The sequence below is a fragment of the Sinocyclocheilus grahami genome, unplaced genomic scaffold, assembly GCF_001515645.1.
Source record: "Sinocyclocheilus grahami isolate Dianchi unplaced genomic scaffold, SAMN03320097.WGS_v1.1 scaffold29.1, whole genome shotgun sequence".
In the NCBI taxonomy this organism is placed as follows: Eukaryota; Metazoa; Chordata; class Actinopteri; order Cypriniformes; family Cyprinidae; genus Sinocyclocheilus; species Sinocyclocheilus grahami.
Window position 1 is genome coordinate 484,895 of NW_015505208.1, and position 24,502 is coordinate 509,396.

At 36.2% G+C, this 24,502-nt stretch overlaps 1 protein-coding gene across 1 annotated transcript in view; it reads right to left on the bottom strand.

Moving 5' to 3' along the window:
* adcy6b (adenylate cyclase 6b) overlaps positions 1-9,034 on the bottom strand; it is a 38,647-nt gene extending 29,613 nt beyond the window's left edge. The window contains exons 1-3 of the mRNA XM_016257793.1: positions 8,726-9,034; positions 6,669-6,865; positions 5,278-6,166 (exon numbers count right to left, since the gene is read on the bottom strand). Of these exons, the coding sequence (XP_016113279.1) occupies positions 5,278-6,165 (888 nt within the window). The 5' untranslated portion in view covers position 6,166; positions 6,669-6,865; positions 8,726-9,034. The remainder of the gene's footprint in view (positions 1-5,277; positions 6,167-6,668; positions 6,866-8,725) is intronic.
* Positions 9,035-24,502: the final 15,468 nt, after the last annotated feature.

Consider the following 24,502-nt stretch of genomic DNA (forward strand, 5'->3'; position numbering starts at 1 on the left):
AATCTCAAAGTCCACTCCAAAGGGAGATATTTAGTTTTTAAAAAAATCAATTTTCAAGAACTACAGCAAATGGCTCGTTTGGACTACAGCGTTTGGTTTCCGGGCTTTGTGATATCACAAAGCGGCTCATTAGAATTTCATTACAAAGAATTCCCGCCTACAGAAATTCTAATGGTTGGGGGGGCCGTTTGGTTGAGTGACTGCATCAGACGAGACGACGAAGAAGAAGTGCTGCTGCAGAGTTAGTGCATCAGAGAAAACCAAGAAGAAGAGCTGCTGTGCTGTAGCCTCACATTTTTGGCATGTCTAGAACAGCGGTTTCTTAATTCCAGTCCTCGCGTACCCCCGCTCTGTACATTTTGTATGTTTCTCTTATTGCTTCATACGTTTGTTATATTTGACTGTAAGTGCCCTGCGAAGTGGACATTACCGGATATTCCTCCATGATTCCAGTTTGAAGGGAGCGTATATGTTCCATACAAAGGGCATTTAAGTGTGCGAGACGTGAATTTAAATTGTATTTATTTACAGAGGCATATTATGTCCCACTTCACGCTTCTCTAGTGAGCTTTGTTTGTGTGTGAAGATGCTGCAGGCAGCCGCGCAGCGCAAATCTGTAAATGAATATTCCGAAGTGAAGTAAACTTCAACAGATTTCCCCTGCTCAGGGAGTAGGGAGCAATGGACACTGTGTAGGGACCATGTCAATGGGAACACAGTTCATGCACGGAGCTCACTTCTAACGAGATGATGATCTGAATCAGGTGTATTAACAAAGAGAGACGTGCAAAACATGCAGAGAGCGGGGGTACGCGAGGACTGGAATTGAGAACCGCTGGTCTAGAACAATTCTTACAAATATAACATGACGTAGCTGCGCGCCACGGACAAACGCCGAACGGCGCCGCCGGTGTGCCTACACTCATAGAAAATAATGTGTTCGAATTTTAAAGATGTGGCGCGACGCTGCGCTTCTCGTCCGGTGCGCGACCGCATGAAACGCTGTTGCACCTCTGATAACTTTTTAAGGCTTATTCTGCTGCGATTATATAAGCCTTTTGACGGGTTGTGTCATGGAGCTGTAAAAACGGTTATACTCAATAAGTGAATGAATCGCGTTTATGCCGAACTCTTATTAAAAAAGCAAAAACAAACACTCTCCTTCGATTCATGAACGTTTCTCTAAGATAATGTACGCAATCTCACAGTCTGAAACGTCTGTCATAGCAAATCAACACATGCTGTTGTGAATAATTAAGCGAAGCTTCTCATAGGATAAGAACACGCAGTCTCATGAATAATTTAATAGACACCGACGCGTCATCGATGTACTATAGTCCATTGCCGCGTCACAAATTGTGACGTCAACACGATGTAGATTTTAAACCTGGAAGATGAAAATAGTAGGGATGCACCGAATATTCGGCAACCAAAATTATTCGGCCGAAAATAGCGAAAAGGCTGAATAATATGAACCGAACAATGACGAACGTGATCAAAATAGAGGCACACGCTAATGCAGCAAACATGTCGACAGTGTGAAAGTATTTAAAACTATCAGAGAAAAACGCAGAAATCATTACAAGCACGAAGCACCGACAGCGAGACTTAGTGCTGCATCAAGTCTCCGATGAGAAGAGGTGACTAATGCTGGTGGTTAGGTTACTGTATGATGACTGAAATCGTGAAATTACCTCAAACGATTAGTAAATAAACTGCATGTATTCTGACAGCGCTGCATGAGCTCTCGGCGCCAGGGTTCAAAGCACGAGGAAAATCTGCGCTAAAACTGTGTTACTCGTCAGTTGCTCAGTAACATTTTTGTGAATTTTTTTAAAGACATGTGACAATGTGATACATGCGACAGACATCTTCCCAAATTCGTAATGAGAATCATTTATAAATCTGCATGCTGTTGTCAACAAAAAAAAAAGCACAGAGATCTTCCTGGGGGTTTCTGCCAAAATAAAAGCTGAGAAAAAGCACCAACTCCATCGCCATTCATAAATCATTTATAAATCTGCATGCTGTTGTCAACAAAAAAAAAAGCACAGAGATCTTCCTGCGGGTTTCTGCCAAAATAAAAGCTGAGAAAAAGCAACAACTCCATCGACATTCATAAATGATAGTATTGTAATTTTACTGTCGTTATGTAAAATAAAATAAAAAAGACAATAATAATAATGATAATAATAATTACCGTACAACAGCTCTGTTAATACATTTATTATAACATTCACACATAGTGTTCAAATTGGGATCTGTAATATGTTCTAATGTTTTAAAAGAAGTCTCTTCTGCTCAGCAAGGCTGCCTTTATTTGTTCAGTAAAAAATACATGCCTGATTTAAGTCTCAAAAATGGCCAAAAAATATTATTTTACTAACTTATTAATTTTAAAGGTCCCGTGGCATGAAAATTTCCCTTTATGAGGTTTTTTAACATTAATATGAGTTCCCCTAGCCTGCCTATGGTCCCCCAGTGGCTAGAAATGGCGATAGGTGTAAACCGAGCCCTGGGTATCCTGCTTCACCTTTGAGAAAATGAAAGCTCAGATGGCCCAATCTGGAAGCTTCCCTTTATGTCGTCATACGGGGAAAGGTTACCTCCCCTTTCTCTGCTTTGCCCGCCCAGAGAATTTGGCCCGCCCATGAGAAAATGAGCTACTACCATGCAAGGCAAGCGCAATATTTTTTTTTCCACGAGAGACATCATGGCTTGCAAACGAGCGAAGCACCTTGCCCCGCCTTTCTCCTCCTCATTAGCATTTAAAGCTACAGACACAGAAATGGCACGTCCTAAGGAAAGCTCATTGTGGGACTGGCTCGTAGTGGCTGAAATTCTGCACCAAGGCTGAATTTCGGGAAAGAGACTTCAGATACATTACTAGGGACCACTTAGACCTATATAAAAGCATCCAAAAAGCAACATGTCATGGGACCTTTAAGTTAAACCGTGCTTTGTTGGTATAATGTCTGCTAAAATGTAAAAAAAAAAAGTTCAGTGTTAAGTAAATATTTTTTAATTGTCGTTTTGTAATACATTTTTTTATTTGAAAAGCAGAACAAAACAGTAAAAAGCACATTTTGGCAATTTAATTAATGCAATTGTGGAAAAATTGCAAAATAAACCTACTTGGGGGGTGGGGGTAATGTGAAAAACAGTGTTCGGTATTCGGTTTCATTTTGTTCAACTTCGGCCTAGAATTTTCATTTCGGTGCATCCCTAGAAAATAGCGCAAAAAAGCTTAAAATCAACCAGTTTTCTCCAATAGTTAAAATTATTGGATGCTAACATTGTCTTCTATGATGTGCAACACAAACACTTCAGCTAAAATCTCAGAAAAAGTAGTTTGGGGTTTCATGACCCTTTAAATTAATACTGAAAATACTGCACTTTGTTTTTTGGAAATAATTCAAATATGATGATTTGGCACTCAAGTAACATTTCTAATTATCAATGGTGAGATCAGTTGCTTAATATTTTTTGTGTAAATCAATACTTTTTCCAAGATTCTTTGATGAATTGAACGTTTTAAAAAACAGCATTTATTTGAAATAGAAATATTTTGTAAATGTCGGTTTTAATTATTTTTACTGACTATTCACTGTCAGTTTTAATGTTTAAAAGTTGTAATGATTAATAAATGTATTCATTAAAAAAAGAAAATCTTACTGACTCCCAAACTGTAGTGTTTATTATACAGTTCTTGTAATCAAACTGACCGGTCACTCTACATTTGTAAACTACAAGAATACTGAACAGCTCCTACCATCCTCAACACAAGACTATTCTCATCAATGTACTTTAAGAACAAAAGATCACAGAGCAAACATGGAGGCATACCTTGCTTGCTCTCTACGAGAGAGCATTTATATAAGGCACTAAGCAGCCACACAACCAATGGACTTTTGTCCTGCATTGATTGCCCACAGGGCTGGAACCTATCCCAAATGTCTATGACGAGAATCTACAAGTACATGCTCCGGGCCATGGCCTGAGTCAATCAGCAGCCATTATCCCATTCCCAATCCATTTTCAATATTGCTGAGTGCCCACAACCCAGCTGTCTAAGGAGCAAACACGCAAAAGCCCAAGCTCACTGAACCAGTATTAACAGTTTCAGAACTAGATCACATCGAACGTGGAGCTGACACAATAGACGCATTTTAGCCCCTGCATGGAAACATTGCATGTTAAATGCATCATATTAAGAGCAGTGAAGGACTAAGTAAAGTTTGAAAAGGGAATAGAATTTTGCTAACTAGGATCCATCTACACTGCATTCTGAAACTGTCATGCCAGGCATTCCTTTAAAAGTACTGAAACAATCAAAGCTTTCAAACAATAACCAATTATCCATTGAACTCTGTGACTCCAAAGAATTTGAAGATGTGAAAGATTGTGCCTTCAACTGATCAGTTACTTGGAGCTTATTCTCCACCACTGTGGCGTTGCAACATGTGGTGTAAATAATGTGCAATTCTTTTCTTCAAAGTGTTCTAGTGCTAATACACGCATACCAAAAAATACAAATCTCTCATGCTGGACATTTTCCTGTATATTAAAGGAATAATTCAACCACAATAAATATTCTGTCTTTATTATCTCACCCTCATGCTGTTTTAAATTCATATGCTGTTATTATTTCTGTGGAACATTCTTTATGCATTTTTACACAGACCAAAACAGACAAGCTCAAAAAGGACAAAAACATTAAAAAAAATCACCAATAAACTATTTTAAAATTGTATATGCAAGTGAAGCTTACCTTTAATTCTCAGTTGTGAATAAACTGTAAAAATGCAGCATCCTATTTAGAAGCCTTATTTACATACTGTCAAAATCGTAAAAAGAAAATAAATAAATATAAATAAATAAACAGTTATTTATTTAAAAAGAAGAAAAATGCGAGCTTTGAGGATGAGCAATCAGTAAATAATAAATAATTATTTTTTAAATTACTAATAATTAAAATAACACATTTAGGCCTGTTTTTCATTCATATGGCTTCAGAATACTTGAAATATCATGCATAAGTCGTATGGAGCACTTAAATGGTGCATTTATGGTCTTTTTTGTCCTTTTTGGAGATTGACATACATAGTAGGGAACTTGATGATTCATTAGAAAATTCTACTTTTGTGTTTCACTGAACAAAAAAAAACAGCATACAAAAGGTTCTGAACAACATGAGGTTAAGTAAATAGCCTAATTTTCATATTTGTGTGTAATATTCCTCTTTAAATTTTAATTGTATCAGAAGCATACACATACCTGTTTAGTAATGAAGTAATCCTCAAGGTTGAGTCTCCATGCCATAATCATATGAATGGTGGACAGCACAGCTCCAGTGATCACAGCTGCTCTCATTCGCACCGGCAGCAGTGTGTAGATGATGTAGATGAAGAACACCGTCCACCATATCCCTTCAGATGCACTGGGTGGATCCACCATTAACAAGCCAAACACCTGCACCACCACTAACACCGCCATGACCAAATAGCTCACAATCCACATGTAGTCCTGGTGGAAGCCGTTTCTGTTACACACCACCATCAAGGCTAAGAACAGGCCCATGGCTACGGAGAGCACTGAGGCAAACGCCACATCTGGTGGACCTTGGACGCAGTGGAACGCCAGCATAACCCCGCAAACCACAACCAGGACCCCCATGAGCATTGTAAGAGAGCTCTGGTTGAGCCTGAAGAAGTACCGTTGATATAGCCGCTCGAGCTTGGCCGACTTAAACTTCTTGGACTGAAAAACATGAGCCAGACGCAACAAGCAAGTCAACAAACACCTGTCGGGACCCTTCCTCTCCTCTCCACCGTCATCGGTGTCCTCGCCATCTTTCATTTGCCTCGTCTCAGAATCTTCAAACGCCAGGTCCACGGCTCTCAGACCCACATCACCCTTCCTGCCATAATGGTCTTCCTGCCAAACGCAGCGTGTGCTGAAGTTGCTGCTGGTGGCGCCCCCTGCTGCACGGGAGTAGTGTTGCGATGGGGGCTCCATAGACTCGGGGTCCCGTAGACAGCTCATGTAGCGTGGGTTGCACAGGGACGTGCCCCTTTTACGCCTTGACTTCCTGCCATTGCGCTCACCCCATGCCGTCGTATGGTTGTCCACTCTTGCAGATTTAAAGCCATTGACCCAAGACATTCTAAAAGCAAAAAGAAGGTCCATAAGAACAGAAAACCTGCTTAAAAATAAGTCAATGAACATATATTATTTTATTTATTTATTTTATTTGACATATCAGCATCAAAGTCTATATTCATGTCAAAAATAATAAAATATACACAATTAAACTTACTATAAACACACTATACAAAATATTTTCTTCAAAACTTCAGAAGCTCATTCTTAAAAACATAAGAGTTTCTAAAAATATAACTGACACTATAATTGTTGGCCATTCCACACTTATTATCCAGTTTTTTAGACGATACTGAAGGAATTCCCATGCTTTTCCTTCTAAATTCCTAGATAACTGCAATTTATATTTGCCTACACAATTAATTCCATGCATTTAAGCATGAACTTTAGATCAAAAGGGTTTTTAGAATCATGAGAAGCAAAGTCGACCAACTGTGTTTAAACTTTTAACTGGTAGCATATTTACACAGTGAAAGCTGCCAAGTTGTTTAGCGAGGTCAACTTACCTGTGTGGTTTCCCCTTTGTGTGGTGGCACTGCTCTTTTTAGCAAGGCACTGCATTTACTTTAGTGTAGAGAGCTAATATTATCAGCATTTTTCTGAGCACAGGGTTTGTCAAGTTCCACGACACCCACTTAAGCACAGGGTCAACAGAAAATCCTCGTATAGTGCCAAGATCTCTGCATCTCTCAGCCACCTGAGTCTGCTGGTACAATACAAATAGAGCACATGCAGCATGAGTGAAGCATGAAAATGAAAAAGGAACAAGACACAAACCTCTCTGAGATTATCCGTGACTGTGATTACTGCTAATAGCTTTTGCTGAATTCGCTGCTGACATTAATATGTGTTTATTCATGTTTATGCCTCAATAGGTTAATAAAGCTGTAATTAACCAGCTATTCTGCTCTCTCAGAAATGTTAGTTCACATGAGAGCAAATTGAAAGAGCTGAAAATAAAATAAGGAGGAAAGACTCTATAGCTAGAATTGACTGATGCTGAAAGCATCCAATCAATCTCACAGTAAACCTACGAATGCACAAGGAAGAAAAATAGCATCACAAATACAAACGTTTGAAAAGACTTAGGTTAATCCGACTTTCCAAATGCCTGGGATTTGACTTTCAAAGCTAACCACATAAACGGTGTGTTTTAAGACAGGAACGTTTTCCCAAAATATAAACACAGGCCAGTTTCTAGCTTGCTGTCTGACAACAAAGGACTTTGTCATCATAAGTCAACGCTCTGTAATTCAGATTAAATTGTCCATGCTTCCCCAAATTTGCTCAGATGAGTCACCACTTTACCTCATGTCAGCGGCATTAGTGACTTCAAATGATTTTTTTAAAGGACTGTCTGGAAATTAAATGAGATGTAACCAACTCAAATGTAACTTTGAAATACAGATTTTAACCACAATTACATCCATCAAAAAAGTTTTAGCATGCAATTAATCTAAAAATAATTAGTTTTTTTCCCCATTACGCACATACATATATATATATACATATATATATACATATATATATATATATATATATATACACACACACTTTATACATTGTCTTTCTAATTCATTAAAATGAACTAGTCAAAAATGTGTTAGTTCTGAAAAACCTAATAGAAATGTTGACAGTTCCAAGATAAACACTTTCTCTAAAACATATTTTAGCCTACAGTCTTGCAGAAAAAAAATTTATAATGTGGAATAAAAACCATCTACATGTCAAAAATACATTTCAAAATTCAACTCCCCTTTAATGCGTAAGCTGGAAAGGCAAAATGTGTATTATTGATCAAAATCAAACACAGCTATCTAAATAAAGTTATGCTGGTCTGTGGGAAACACAGGCTGGTTTTTCCTTCATGGATCCCACTCTAGAGACATTGTGGCTTCACGTTCGATTGCAAGCACTAATTTAACTTGGCAGGAAGATTCAACCATTCATTCAGTACTGACATGAGAAAAAAGTAAGGGATGATGAAACGTTTAACTTGCTGCAGTAAAACTATAAACAGTAATGTCTGACAGAAGAAAAGGCCTTTACTTTAACACCTCACACAAAACAATTCATACAAAAACAGAGAGATATCATAAAATAAGTCAGTGTATCCCACTTAGAATGTGTCTATACCTCAAAAGCAATGCCTTGAGAGTCTACAAGCGTAACACTGAAAGACTAGACAATCTCATGACCTATCCAGTCCAATGGCATGATTTAGTCACACTACATTTAAATGCTGCCACAGTTGCTAAACAAGTAATCACCATAAACAAACTCCGAAATGTAGAGAATGTGTCTGGTTTCTAGTGCAGTGCATTATAGAGTCCCTGCAGTAAGGTTCCTGCAAGCTCAACATACCTGATCGCGAAGAGACCAACGCAGCTACATATCCTTGCTCTGCTGTTAATTCGCTTTCATCAACGACTGCTGCAACTATAACATGTTGCCCGAGGTTCTTACGCCGCTGCCGCTGCTAACAAGCCCCACAACACACTGCAAAACCAGCACACATTTCAAGAGTAAGCGAAAGCACAACCGTAGGGCAAGCAGCACTCACCGAAAGCCCCCATGAATCAGCAGCGCAACGTGCTTCAATCGCGAAATCACGGAGTGGATCTGTCGCTTGACCGAGAGCGTGTTTAACCGCGAGTGACTGACTGGGCGATGTTACATTCTCGCGCACGCTGCTGATACAGTCACGTTCGTCTTCATGTTTCTTCACGCGCCGCTACTATCCACTGAAGTCTGGAGTCCCCCTAGAGGTGCAGCCTCTGTCTGTGTGTGTGTGTGTGTGTGTGTGTGTGTGTGTGTGCTGGTTTATATATCCTGGTGGGGACTTAAACCTGACTACACAAACTCATGGGGACCCGTGGCGACTCACTAAATTGTGGTCCCCACGGGTACAAAAGCTTATAAATCATACAGAATTAAGTTTTTTGAAAATCTAAAAATGCAGAAAGTTTCCTATGAGGGCTAGGTTTAGGGGTAGGGTTGGTGTAGGGCAATAGAATATAGGGTCTGTACAGTATAAAAACCATTACGCCTATGGAGAGTCCCCAGAAGGATAGCTGACCAGACATGTGTGTGTGGGGGAGGTTGTGGTGTTTTTGTGATCTTTGGTGTTGCCTACATTGTGGGGAGCAAATGTCTCTCTCCACGTAGACAGTAAACCAGGTACATTTTTGACGTTGTGGTGACCAGCCCAAATACCACGAGGGCAGGCTTAATAAACATGCTAAATAGAAATGAAAACGTAGAAATGAAAGAAAAGGTTTCGATGTGGGGGTAGGGATATCGTTAGACATAAGGTGTTAGTTTAGCGTAAAAAGTATAACATTTAATGGAAAGTCCCCAATATGAAAAACAAGGGGTTGTACACTTGCAAGATTGAATTGAACTGATTTACATCTAGATTTAGAAAAGTAGAATTAAAATAAAAAAATGAAAATTCAAGGAAAATATGTTATATTTGTATGACTGATTTTTAACAAGAAAAAATGTAAGATGGCTTGACAAAATCTTGTTAGAAATTTTGAAAAAAGATGTCCTGCAATTTACAAAAAGCTATGTTTATATGCATGTATGTAAGCTCATCACTAATGTAGCTTCTAAGCTTCTACATTTTCTACTGTATGTGTTTGTGCTAAAACAGGTGAGGGAATATCATACATATGGGATGTTTCACACATTCCCCCTGCTGACAGTAAAGATGTTTAATTGCTCTATGTTGTGTAAACACACACTACCAGCCACAGGTTTGGACACACTTGACTGACTTCATGGTTCTCATAAATAAATGAATACATTTAAATAAAATATTGTAGGATATAATTTTGTTTGTATATGAATTCCTTCACAAATGTATAATTTTAAATAAAATATGAAATAATATTCTTTCTTGTGAAAGAAAAGCAGACAACAGGTGTTCAACATGTATAGATATTCATTTAATACTGTTTAAAAGTTGACTGGAGAAACCAAGTGTATGCAGAGCTGCAATCTAGGTAAAGGTTGGCTATGTTTATGAAGCTAAAATATAAGTATGTTGGATTTGTTTAACAGTGTTCAGCTCACAACATAAAGTTCCATAAACTTCCATTTGTGTTGTTTATATTCTAAGGTTAAAAATAGTAAAAAATAAAGAATGAGTAGGTGTGTCCCAACGGTTTACTGGTAGTGTATGTTTTTCATCAGAATAATTACATGACAGTACATGACAAACAGTGTGGCTTCACTAACTTTTAAAGTGGTTGTTCTGGACAGTGTTTACTTTCTCTTTTTCTTTTTGAAGCTCCATTGTGAGGCTTGCCTGAGGATTCTACGCTGATAAAAACAATATGTGCTTGTGCATGCGTATGTGTGTGTGTGTGACTGGTTAGTGGCCCCACTATGCAAATAAAGCTTTATTTGTTCTGCTTACAGAACACATAACCTTTGAGTGCAGTTTGGTCTCCTTGTCAGAGCTGTGTCTAGTGTCCTCCGTGATCGTGCTTTAGGGTTTTATCTGTTTTTACTGAGGCAGATTTCACACAGCAAATCCCACTTTCATGTTAACAATCATAATTACAATCATAAGCTGATTTATTTAAATCAGGCTCATAAACAGACAATAGGAAAATCTAAACATATACATTTTTTCCCCCTGGTTGGACAGAAAAGTGCACAGATTGCATGACCTTTTGCATTGACAGCAACCAGGTGTTGAAAAATATATTTACTACCCTGGTTTTCATTTACAACACTGATTTTCATGATTTAAATGAAAACTACCACCTTTTGTGAGAGGGTCTGACCATCCCACAATCACATAAACACGTACCAGGCTTCCTACAATCGTGGAAAAATGGAAATATCCAGGAAATACAGATTAGCCAGCATGGGAAACATGCGATTATTATCTTTATATGGCATTTTTATAGTAAACATACCTTTCTTCTTATATTCAACGTTTAAATATTAAATTAGAGTAGTCAACATCTGAAGTGGATCAAAAATGTTCATCAAAGTTGTCCTAAGACAAGACCGCATTTTGGTTTTAGGTTTTAGGACAACTTTGTTAAAAGGTTTTGATCCACTTCAGATGTTGACTAATGTATAATAATGCTATTTAATAATAGAATATAATTTTGCGAGTGCAATCTATATAGGATAAGAATTCGTTGGTCAAAAGATGAGGGAAACTTGAAATATCTTTTTCCTCAATGTCCTATGACATTACAAGCACAAAATGATGAGACAGATGATAATAATTAGAGACAAAGTCCAAAATGTGTAAAATTCGACACTAAACTATTATTCTAATACTCCACAACATAAGCAAACATATGACAAAAATATCCCCCGCTGCATGTTTGAGTGCGCAAATACTCCAAACATAATGTCACTTTAAATAAACACTTCCTCCCATAACAGTAAAGTGCCAACCACCCAGATCAATAACTGCTCACACAAACACACACTTTAACTTTCAAATAAACCTTTATCCCACTTTTACAACAAGAATGAAAATATTTTAGGATATGAACTTTGAGTTATTGGAGCTGGGCTTTGGCCTTCCACACCAACTCCCACACTAGTTTCCCTGCGCTTTATTTTCCTCCGACTCCTCCTTCCAGCACTTTTACCTTCTGCAAGCCACTGTTCTTACTCAGTTCTGTCTGAAGTTTTAATTTCCTGTCTTAAATCTTCAGCAGCCCCAAGCAAAGCATGAAATTGGAGGTCAGAGGAAAAGACTACACTTGTCTTTCTACAGATTCTATCGATGATAAAACATCAGCTTTAAAACAGTCTGTGTATTTTGTCTCTGTTGCATCAGTAGTCTAGTTGACATTTAATGGATTTGTTCTACAATAACCACACTTCTTATCACATGCCTCCTCTCACCCAGTTGTGCTGCTATTAAATAGTCAATGCTTGTCTTTTAATGGTGATTTTTCCAATAATTAATGCCACACTGTGATGGCATACTACATGTTCATCCAACAATATTTAACATTTATAAAGATGATAAATCAGCATTCCATGGGGGCAATGCAGCAAAGGAAATGCAGTTTTATTTAGCAGATTTGATTATACATCATTATTAAATTTACCAGGAGACAAAACTTTTATAATAAAGTTATAGACTTATACCACATTGAATAATACATGGCATTTTGAAGTAGAAAATCTGAAATAGTATTTATTGTAGAACTTCAATAATCTTTGTTTTATTTTCAACCTTGAAAAAATTTTTAGTTTTGCAGTGTACTGCCATCTAGGGTTTATAAAATTTCAATAGCTTCCTCATTTAGATTACTACTGTAAATAGCCTATGACAAACTTCGGACTTGACTAAATTCACTATGTAATGATTATTTATAGATTGCTCCTCTCAAGTTAAACGTAGTGTGTTTTATACATAAGTAGCATTTGATTCATTTAACCGATTCATATACATAAGATGATTTGATTCAGTGTTTGCGAATTTGATTCGAGTTTTCCCACAAGTTTCATCAAGCCTTTCTTCGACAAGCACAAGCAAATAAGAGTACAGAGTTTGAGGTTATTACTTATGCAAATAAATAAATAAATAAATGACATGGCTTTCCATTCAATTCTAATAATTAATCAAAATCGATTTTATGCCATATTAATTGCACATTTGCAGTGTTTCAAAATGTTCGCCAGAGGGCAGCAATAACTAAAGTTTCCCTCCGTTCTAGCTTACCCTGATTTCATTAAAAGAGCGTTTTCCTCACATAATACAGTATGTTCCAAATGTACACAATTCTCATCTATGATGTTTTAGGAACATGACATTCTGTGCATATTACATTATTGCAAAATATGTAAACATGTTATATACGCTGCAGTTTTTTGTTTGTTTGCTTGTTTGTCATACAAGTCCATCTGAAAATGTATAAGAGGAATAGTGTGTATGTGTGTGAGAGAGACAGCTTGCAAAACTCCTTTGTCTATTTGACATTGATATAACCGCCTTCAGAAGTCAATAGTTCAATCTAAAATCAGCACTGCAAGTCGTGTTCCTATCCAAAGTGCCAGATCAGTGAAAAACGAGAGGAGCTACAGTATCCTTGTGCCTGCACAACCAAAGATACTTACTCTATCTGTCACTGAAGCATCATGGGAAGCAGACTGGAAGATGCAATACATTATTGCACTTTGTTCTTTTGTAGCAAACATAACATGCAGAGACAACCACAGAGTGACATGCTACACACATTTTTCTAATTCGTGTATGATTATTCTGCATGCAGTTTTTATGATCTCATATTAATTGAGAGACTACATAAAATATTTGGCATTTTTAAAATGCATTTGACTCCGACAGGAAAAAGGAAGAAAAAGTTCAAATAAATGGTGACCAAAAATATACACTTAACTTTACACTTTACAGGAATAGTCCACCAAAAAATGAAAAAATTGCTTAAATAAGTAAATAAATAAAAAATACTCACCCTCCAGCCATACAAAATGTAAATGAGTTTCTATCTTAATCATTTGCTTGTAATGTTAAATTTAGAGAAATTTAACATGCCAACAGGAAAAAGGAAGAAAAAGTTCAAATAAATGGTGACCAAAAATATACACTTAACTTTACACTTTACAGGAATAGTCCACCAAAAAATGAAAAAAATTGCTTAAATAAGTAAATAAATAAAAAATACTCACCCTCCGGCCATACAAAATGTAAATGAGTTTCTATCTTAATCATTTGCTTGTAATGTTAAATTTAGAGAAATTTAACATTATATCACTTGCTCACCAATGGACCCTCTGCAGTGAATGGGTGCCGTCAGAATGAGAGTTCAAACAGCTGATAAAAACATCACAATAATCCACAAGTAATCCACACGACTACAGTCCATCAGTTAACATCTTATCTTTTTTCTTAAACAAAAAGCTGCATGTTTGTAAGGAACAATTCCATCCTTAAGATATTTTTTACTTCAAACTGCGGCTTTCAGATTATATCCACTATCCATTATATAGTCCTATCCAAAATATTGCTTTCTCTAGTAAAAAAATAAAAGTAAAAAATTGTCTTGTCTGATTTAGAAGAGAAATATGCACAGACCAAGCATCCTTTACAAGCAAAAACAGTACAAAATCGTTCTTAACCAATATGTCAGTGGGTAATGGACTGTTCTGATGAAGAAACAAACATATCTACATGTTGGATGGCCTGAAGAAATGGTCATTTTGGATTAACTTTTCCTTTCATAATGTGTTAACAATAGTGTGTTCCTATTTACGCTGCATTGTAAGTTGAACTGGATCAGCTCATATTAGATTGAACCATCTTTATCTCTAGTCCTAAAGGACAACGTGAAAAGTGCTGTTCCATTATTTATGAGGAATAGGGTAATCTAATCCTTCCTTTCACCAGTGCATTGTGTTTGCTGTCAATGATGAATTCACACGAGTCCGATTCAAACTTATAACATTAAAAATGCAGGTTAGCTACCTATGGGCGTTTATTGGGAATGAATGGATGCACGGCCATGTTGCTCGCAATGCAATAAACCAGAGTAAAAGTCGCAAGTGATGCTCAGACATGGTGTCTATGGAGGCCGCGTGGGATACGGAGATACAGTCAAGCTGTTTAGTAGTGAAGTTTGGTGATTTTTATCACTAAAAATCCTTGTCTGTTAATCGATCTTTTTATCAGCATCCCCATCATCACACTTCTAGTTTTGTCCAGACACTGACGTGTAGGCTACTACAAAGACATAACTGAGACAACTTCACCTGTTAGTGCCTCATCCATAAGCAGTGAGTGTTTTGAAAGTGAACAGTGCTTTCTGTAATGAAGATCATTCTACCTTCCACTGAGAAAGAACAGTCCAGTCGTTGCTTTTCGTGTAGTGTTCACTGTAAATTCCCAACTGTTTACCGTGTGTTTGCTCCCTTGAGAGACAGTAGAACAACACAGACACGTTATGCAACACCTGACTCAGTCCACATTATGTCTTCTGCTTCTTTGTAGAGTTTATTTTAGTTTAGACAGCAGTTTCTCTTGATATTACTCTAAAGAGTATAATAAACATCTTTCCTGTTCATTTTCTATAGTTTGAGACCACAGTATGAACAGATGTTTCTCTTTATATTACTCTCTCTCTCTCTTTCTCTCTCTCTCTCTATGTGTGTGTTATTTGAGACAGCAGCATGAATAGCATCTCCATTATCTATTGCTCAAACCCATTTTGTCATTTGTGATTTGCTATTTGTTTGTTTATTTGTTCATTCATTCATTCTCATAATTTTAAATGGATTTACAAATATGAAGGTTTTCCTCCCTGAGATCTTTTTGGTCTTATGGCTTGTTGTCACAGCCCACAATTTCAAAAAAGTTTTAAACTCCAAACTCAAGCTCTTAAGAGGTTTCATACATAATGCATGCCAGAGGGTTCAGCCCAGTGAGCAAGTCCATGGGACAGAATTTAGGGCAGAGCTTATAGGGCTGCCAACATCCTGCCAGAAATTTAGCCTTCTCTCTCTTTCCGTCTCTGCTCTGATAACATTGTGGATTTCAAGCCCCTATTCATGTTTTATTCACATGCACCACTTATATGGAACTCAAATTGATGGGCTCCCTCCTTGGCTCTCCATGCCTGACTGTTCAGAGCAACATGTCCTCATCTATTATGGATCTTAGATCTACTGGACAGTGGAAATTAAAAGTTATATGAGAACCACCATCTGCTATCCACTGCTTCTCGTTATAGGTCACTGTTATCATTGGATAAATTGATATATTTGTTTATGTAGGTATGTGTTTTTTATGTTATATATATGTTTTATATAGGGTTAATTTTTATATAGACAAATGCTTCATTATCGCTCCTTCTTTAAAATTAGTTTAAAATATGTAAGTATTTTTAATAATCATTACTGAATATTATATCAGTATTATATCAGAATCATTACTTATAAATTGTATCATTACCAAAATTTTGTTTATTTTCACTTTTCAGATTTTATAATACAATTTTCCATATATTATTTTTATATTTCATTCATTCATTCATTTTTGTATTTATTGTCCAGGACAATAATGTGACTTTTTGTAACTGCAGTGCTTGTCTAAATCTTTTCCAAAACTGTGTGTGTGTGTGTGTGTGTGTGTGTGTGTTACAGTGTATTCCTGAGCTGTGTATTTGTGATTCCTCTGCTTTCTGAGTACTGCTTTGGAGCCACAGTTTGATCAGAACTGTTCTGCCATGCATTTCTAGGCTCAGAGGCGCAGCAAGCATTTAAGACAGCCCCGTCTCACTGCAATAGACCACACATGGGACATGTTCACATCTTTGACATAAACACAGAAAAAAGAGACACCTGACAGCCCAGCATTCTCTCCCAAACCACAGCACTGTCACTGGATCAGACCTGTTTTCCAGTAAAAAAATATCTGCTGAAAGCGGAATTGTTAATGATAATAATACTTTTAGCAAAACATTTTTTTTCCAATCCCATTGATTTTTCCTGCACATTTTTTTTTACAGGTGTTTTACCTGTATTTTTAATTTTGTACTGCACTGCGTTGTCTTTTAGGGTTTACAGAAATGTCCATAACGTTAATGCAAAACTAGCAGAACAGTTTTTAATGCAGTGTGTTTTATGTATAAATCTAACAAAATTGTGAAGTTGATGTTTCAAACAAGAAAAATCAGAAGGTTAAAAAAAATAAGGTTTATCTAAGGTGTTTCAACATAACTTATGTAGGAGGATGAATAGACACAAATTTCAGTTTTTGACATAAAGTATTAGTGAGTAGCAGGAGTCTTTAACAAGTGGTCTGGTCGGTCAATTATACTTATTTTTATTTGTAAAAAAAAAAAAAGAGAAAATATATGTTAAACAAAAATACAACATCAAGCAAGCTAAATTTCCACTAAATGTCACATTGCCCTTTCTTCATTCAAAATATAAAAAAAAATTAAGAATTGAGTATTAATATGTGAATGTAATGTACATGAATATGACTTTACATATCAAAAATGAAATTTTAATAGCTTTGCAATATGATCTTTATATGATCTCTATTCACCAAGAGGTCCTTGGCTTTAAAAAGGTAGAAGACACTTGCAATAGAGCTACAAAATTAATGTGTTCTTGGATATATTTGACTGGTTCATATCTGACTTTTAATTATAAACTTTAATATCTCGGAGAATCCAAAAATAAACAATGGCATAGATCTGATATATAACCTTCATATCATGAATGAACTCTTTGAGTCAGTGTGGTGCGAGAAAAATGAGAGAACACAGAGGCATAAAGGACTACATGGGGTGAAAGACAGAGAGAGACAGAGAGAGAGAGAAGGGGAGGGAGCTGAGAAAGGAATAAGACAGAGAGAATATGAGATAGATACTGCCTAATGTGCAGGGGGAGGGGGAATAAGAGAGGGAACCGGAGTTTGATGCTGCAGTACACTTCACTTGTGCTCTGGAGAGGGAGCGCACCATGACCAGCTAGCTGTGAGAGTGTGCACTCTCTCCACACCTCCAACTGAGTGAGTACAGCCACTTCTCTAACCTTTAGCACAACCAGAAATGCTTAAAGTATGTGTTTAGTGGATGTTTCACAGACTTTGGGATGAATATTCAGTTTGGTTTAGCAGTGTGGTCTGAAAAAACTTTAAATATGAAATATTCAATGCAATAAAAACTGACTCTCACACAAGTGGATAAATAACAGCTTGTTTTAGCAGAAATGAAGCAGCTTGACATGTCACTTATTGAGGCCAGAATGTTATTTTGACTCTGCTGAGGTTTTTACTCTTTCTCGCAGTCTCTCCATCCAAAGAAAATATGTTTGTTATGCAGAACATATTTTAGATTTACGTGGAATATGCATAGGTTTCTGTTTTATCGTGGTGTCTATGGAGCTGTTGGCATACTTGCAGGCACTCATGGTGTTTCTTTTGTGTTGGGGGAAGGAATGCATTTGGAACCGCTGGGCTTCCTGTGTGGGGTCAATTAAATACTGCATGAGACTAGAGCACTAAAAGCCTGTCCCGTGAGGAGAGGAGTGCTTAGTGTGTGTGTGTGTGTGTGTGTGTGTGTGTGTGTGAGTGTGTGTGTGTGTCTGCAGTGGAGCATCAACGCACAAAGCCTTGATTAAATTTGATAAACCAGCAAAGTTTTTAAAGGTGAAGACATTTCCTTTAATCAGTTTTATAGAAAATTATGCTTGTTCTTGGAGGCAGGAATAAAAGTTAGAATGAAATGGCATGGAATAACCTTGCAGTATTGTTTGGTACAGTATAGTACAATATGCAATATATTTTTGAATAATAATTTCTGAAATCTGTAATTATCAGACAAATTATATATGTACTGAACATTTCTGTTTTTATTATTATGAGTTTATCTGTATAGCAACAGTACAAAAACATAATTTTAACTAACAAGCATTGTACATAGAGATTATGTGAAACTCTGGCCTCCAGATAGATAAATAAAAATTCAGATACATTTTTTACAATTTTTTATTTAATAATAAAATAGTAAATAAATAAAAAATATTTAAAAATACACTTGTTAAACATATTATACATTTTTAAACCAGAAATTAAATGATCAGATACAAAATGTTAAGAATGCTAAGTGAATTAAAAAAAAAAAAAAATTTTTGTGGTGAAATCTTTGTTTTTTTTAACCCAGTGCTTAATTATAATCATTTTGAATTAGATAAAAATTGAATTTTTTTTGCATTCGTGTTTAAACAAATGTTAGTTTTACAAATAATTTGTTTAAAAAAATTCTTGATCTAACCCTCACCTTCCAAACTTCTCCAAAATCAAAAACTGAAGTCGGCTGCTTGCATTTTAATTTTTTCCCCTTTTATATACAGTATATATATATATACACACACACCCACACACACACACACATTATATCACTTCATGCATCCCCAGTGAAACAAACTATAACTTTGCCATTGCTAGCACCCTGCTTTACTGTTTTTGCACTTATGAATGAACTCATTTAGCCTCATTTAATTACAGTAATGTACTCTTATGCTTTACCGCTGTGCAATTCTAACACTCCCTTGAAATTTGGTAAGGGTGGACTATATAGACTACTACAGCATCTGCTAAAGGAATAAATGTAAATGTAAGCATGGGTATTGTAGATCAATTTGTCTCTTACTTCATTTTTGATTTCATTTGCCTTTCTTGCCATCTTGATATAGTTGTTCAATCATGCCATTTGATCAGTAGGGGTCAATGCCATGGTGCTGCTATACTGTGTGTTGTGTGGCCAAAGTACATCTATAACTCTCACATGCTTCTGTCATCTCATTTTGGTGACTTGCGTCATTCTGGTGTCCATATTCCACTTTCACTGCTTGTGGCTGAAATACAAGATGTCGTTTCTATTTTTATCACCTTGCACAGATATCAGCGGGAACTCATCTTTGATAGGAATTGTGTCCTTGGTACAATAACAAGGCGTGTGGGAATTCAGGATATACTGTGTAATTAAAAGAGACTGAGTTAGATAAGCAGTGAGCTCTTATTTAAAAAAAAGAAAGAAAGATGAAACTTTGCAAGATAACACAAGGTCAGGAAGTTCTCACCCGGATAGGATGAGGTATCAGTCTATTTACTGCTGGTGTTGATTTATGCTGTTAGTAATCTAGAAACGAGAGGTTACTGAATTTAAGTCCTCTCTGGAACTGGTTTTCATAAAGTATGATCAACCACACGTGAAGTCATTTCAGCTGCTATAGTGAACTAAACATTTAGTGAGCTTACAGGGATAGTTCACCCCAAGTTGTTCCTAACCTGTAAAGAAGATATTTTGAAGAATGTTCGTAACCAAACAGCTGACGGTGGCCATTGACTTCCATAGTATGGAAAAAATTATATGGAAGTCAATGGGTACCATCAGCTGTTTGGTTACCAAAAATATCTTCTTTTGTGTTCAGCATAAAAAAAGAAACTCAAACAGGTTTGAAAAAAAACTTGAGGGTGAGTAAATTAACTAAGTATTGTCTACTGTTATATAGTAACTGTCTATTGTTATATACCTGTACATACAATTGTCGATTTGTATATTTTTATTCCTTATTTACTATTTTTATTTTATTATCTGTTTTATTGTTCTGTCACTGTAATTCTGTTACACTGTGGAAGCTTCTGTCATGAAAACAAATTCCTCGTATGTGTAAACATACCTGGCAATAAAGCTCATTCTGATTCTGATTCTGAGTATAGTCAAAATATATAATACTTAATATGTGAATTTTGTCAAGGATATTTGCATACAGTAGCAGAGTTTAGCCCCTGTGAGGGCTTCTACCTTACCCAGCCCACCCTTCTGTTCCTCATGGGTCATCACTCTACATCTAGGCAGCTTTCTGTATGCACCCAGCAGAAGAAAAGCAAGTAGGGTGGAAGAAAAGCTATATTTAGATCAACAGCACACACACACACACAAAAAAACATATACAGACTTTCTCCATTGCTTACATCCTCACTTTCTGTCCCTCCACTCACCCTCATGATTTTCTTCACCTCAAGCTCTATCGCTTTTTTCCTCTCACTTTTTTCTCCCTCTAAGCTGTTCTCTTGTTCATGCGATACCTGATTTACTTCTGATATCTATAAGCTGTTTTTATTATAGATGGAACTTAAGTATATGCAAATAATGATATAAACCAGTATTATTTCAGTATAGGATCGATATACTATTATAGTTTTTGTTTATATATTACATTTTATTAAATATTTAAATTAGAAGTTTTAGTCGATTTTTTTTGTTTTTCTTACGTTATGGTTTTTAGTTTAGTTTTAATTGTTTTAGTAAGTTAAAATAAATGCAAATTAGAAATGTTTCCCTCGCAACAGCTGAAATAAAATAAGTTTATATTTTATTTCAAGTAATGAAAAATGTTGTTTCTAAGTTTAGTTTTAGTTAACATGAACCTAATTATCATATTGGCCAGAGTTTAAATCGGTGCATCCCTAAAGGTCACCAAAAGTCTGAAACCTGAAAATGGCTCTGTTATAAATTTTTCTAATTAAGTAACTTTTTCCCCCATTATAAATGATAAAACGTAATATTTCCTCATTTTTTAGTGTCAGATCTGCGTGAACCTGAGAGAACAATAGACACAACTATTATTTGTTATATCATAATGCTCCTGTATTTTACATTTTTCAAAATCATAAAAAATCCTAACTTTAAATATCTTATTTATTTATCATTTACTGCTATATATAGTAATTATTTTTAAACCCTAGATTTTCAATACGGTCTCAAACTATAGGATTCCAATGTACTTCTATTAAATAATTCTATTACGTTCCCATTATCATAGCTGCCCACTGCTCCGGGTGTGTGTGTTTGTTCACTACTCACAGTGGTTGCCTTTTTAATGGGTGAAATGCAGAACACAAATTCTGAGTATGGGACACATGTCACATTCTTTCCTTTCCTTAAAATTATAAGAGCTGAGGTATGCGAGTGGCCTTGTGTTTGTTTTCAAGCTCACCCACTTGCAAGCATGTGTATAAAGTGTATAAAAGAAAGCACAGCAGTAACATAGCCTCAAGATCCGCAGCTCTAAAAGCCACAGCTGACAAAGTTGAATTAAGAAAGAGCACAAGCTTCCAGTAGCTATAATGGAGTCAAGAAAGAGGTCCAAACAACCTGGGGCAGCCTCAGGCCTCTGTTAGCCTGCTGATTTAATACAACCTGAAGAGGAAAAGGGTCCGTTTTCATGATTCATTTTCGGCGGTACCGCCCCATTATGACTGTGTGTGCAAGCCGACTCACCTTGTGTTCGTGTGGTGTTCTGCATCATGCTATTGTCAGGACAGTAAAGCTGCTGTGAATGCATCCATCCCCGACCTCATTGTGAGGAACAGATTTACTCTCAGTGGGATCAGGCCTGGAGAGATTAGCAGACAGAGAGAGGTTATCGAGATCAAGACTCCCAGGCAGTTTGTGTGAAAATCTTACAGTGCTGTGAGGGATGCAAAACAATGTAATCGTAATGGACCGGTAAATCCTTTTAGTGCCATAACAAAAGCAATACTGCGTGAATTCGGTAACCAATAGAACCAACCTAAACGGTGTTATGATGCAAAGAGATATGAACAGTTCAATAAACCAAGTGAACACTGAGTAGCTTAGATTGTGATTGTTACATTGTGTAGGCTATTATTTTTAACACAAAATAGTTCCAAACAAAGTCAAGGCTGAATCGCCTGCATGTTGCGAATATCCAAAAAGCACACAATAGCGACGCTCTGTTGTTTCAGTGATTCAATGATTCATTCGTAAAGAAATTCACTTGTGTCATTGCTAAATGAATCAATGTGCTGAATGAATCAGTTGACTGAATGATTCAAAGATTCACTCTTAAAGAAAGTCAATTGTTTGCGCTTACTTGCTCTATAAAATCTATGGTTAGTGCATGGGTAGTTTTAGGTTATCATGGTTTTGGTATTTGAGTGGTCTCTGCTGTTTTTACAATAATTTATTGATGCTGGGGTCAAAACACTGATTGTTCTTTTTAAGTGTATTATCATCCATTTACATAGGATTTGGAAAACACTTAATTTACTTTTAATTCACTGTTCCCCATTATAGGGCACTAAACGCATTAGTGCAATGGGTTTCCCAGCTGTTTCTCATCAGGCAGATGTGTTTGTTTGCATTGTTAATTCATGCACAAGTGAGCTTTCAGTGTCTGGTCCTGATTTAACATTTGCATTAGCTTTTGGAGTCTTCTGCTGGTGTCGGAGTCTTCTGCTCATTGAAACAAGCAGGAAATGAAATGATTAGAGCATCCAGGGAAATACTACGGTACATTAGTGCAGTAATCAGATTAATTCACAAAAGGTTTTGCAATTAATTAAGTCATTTAACAATAGTGAAGCAAAGTGTCAGTGCATTTAAAAACTATGATCACTGATCGGTGCACAGACTGTTTGGCATATTCAAACTGCTTGTTTAGCAAACATCAAAAAAGAAAAAAGGACTGGTACTATCCAGTTAGACAGACTTACAGATTAGTTATAGTGATTTTTTTCTTGACTGTACATCATATATAATATTTGCATGTTAAGAAGGTTACATAGCCTACTGAAAGCATTTATGCATGAATGTATTTGTATGTAAATAAAATTTGCATATTTAAATTTACTTGGACTACTTTTTCCTGGTAAAATGAGAAGGGGCTTTTAAAACTGACCAGCATAAATGAGTTGAAAGCTATAAATGTGAGGTCCAAAACAAATATCCATGATGCAATTGTTGATCGCTGGATATTTTAAATAAAATTAAAAGAATTAAATAATTTAAGTATCATTGGCATACAGAATGGTTAAAATGTTTTATTTTATATTTTTAAATATAGCTTTTTTATATTGATTATTGTATCCAAATATAATGTATACCAAATATATGGGCAGATATAAAAAATAAATCAACAAAACTGTCTTTAACAAGTCACATTTGTGACTCTGGACCACAAAACCAGTCATAAGAAGCACGGGTATATTTGTAGCAATAGCCAACAATACATATGGGTCAAAATGATCGATTTTTCTTTTATGACAAAAATCAGGATAGGATATTAAGAAAAGATCATGTTCTATGAAGATATTTAGTAAATTTCTCACTGTAAATATATCAAAACTTACTTTTTGATTAGTAATATGCATTGATAAGAATTTCATTTGGACAACTTTAAAGCCAGTTTTCTCAATACTTAGATTTTTTTTTTGCACCCTCAGATTCCAGATTTTCAAATAGCCTAGTTGTATCTCAGCCAAATACTGAACTATCCTAACAAACCATACATCAGGGAATTGACCCTTATGATTGCTTTTGTGGTCCAGGGTCATATTTAGTCATTAAATGGATGCTTTTATCCAAACCAACTTACAAATGAGGAATATCATAATTTTATCATACAAGACAACAATACAATACTAACAAAAACTGCCTGTATTTAATAGTTTACCAAATACGTGGCAGAAAGCTACAATGATTTATGTCACATAACGAACATGAACATTATCGAGTTTTTACTGAGATGTACTGTACAAGAAATAAGAGAGAGACAGGCCATGTCAGAGCATGTAAAATAAATGCAATTTAATTTAAAATATAATGTTTTTCATTTAGTTTTACGTATATCCAGTCTTGCTTTCCACAATAACGTAACGGATCCGGGAGTTTGACTCCACACATCCCACTTGCAAAGCAGCTGTTTTTCCTGCTGCAGGAGAATGAGATGTGAGAGTGTCAGTGTCTCGTGTGAGAGGTAACATCTCCTCCCCCGCTGCAAGGGCTGCAGAACC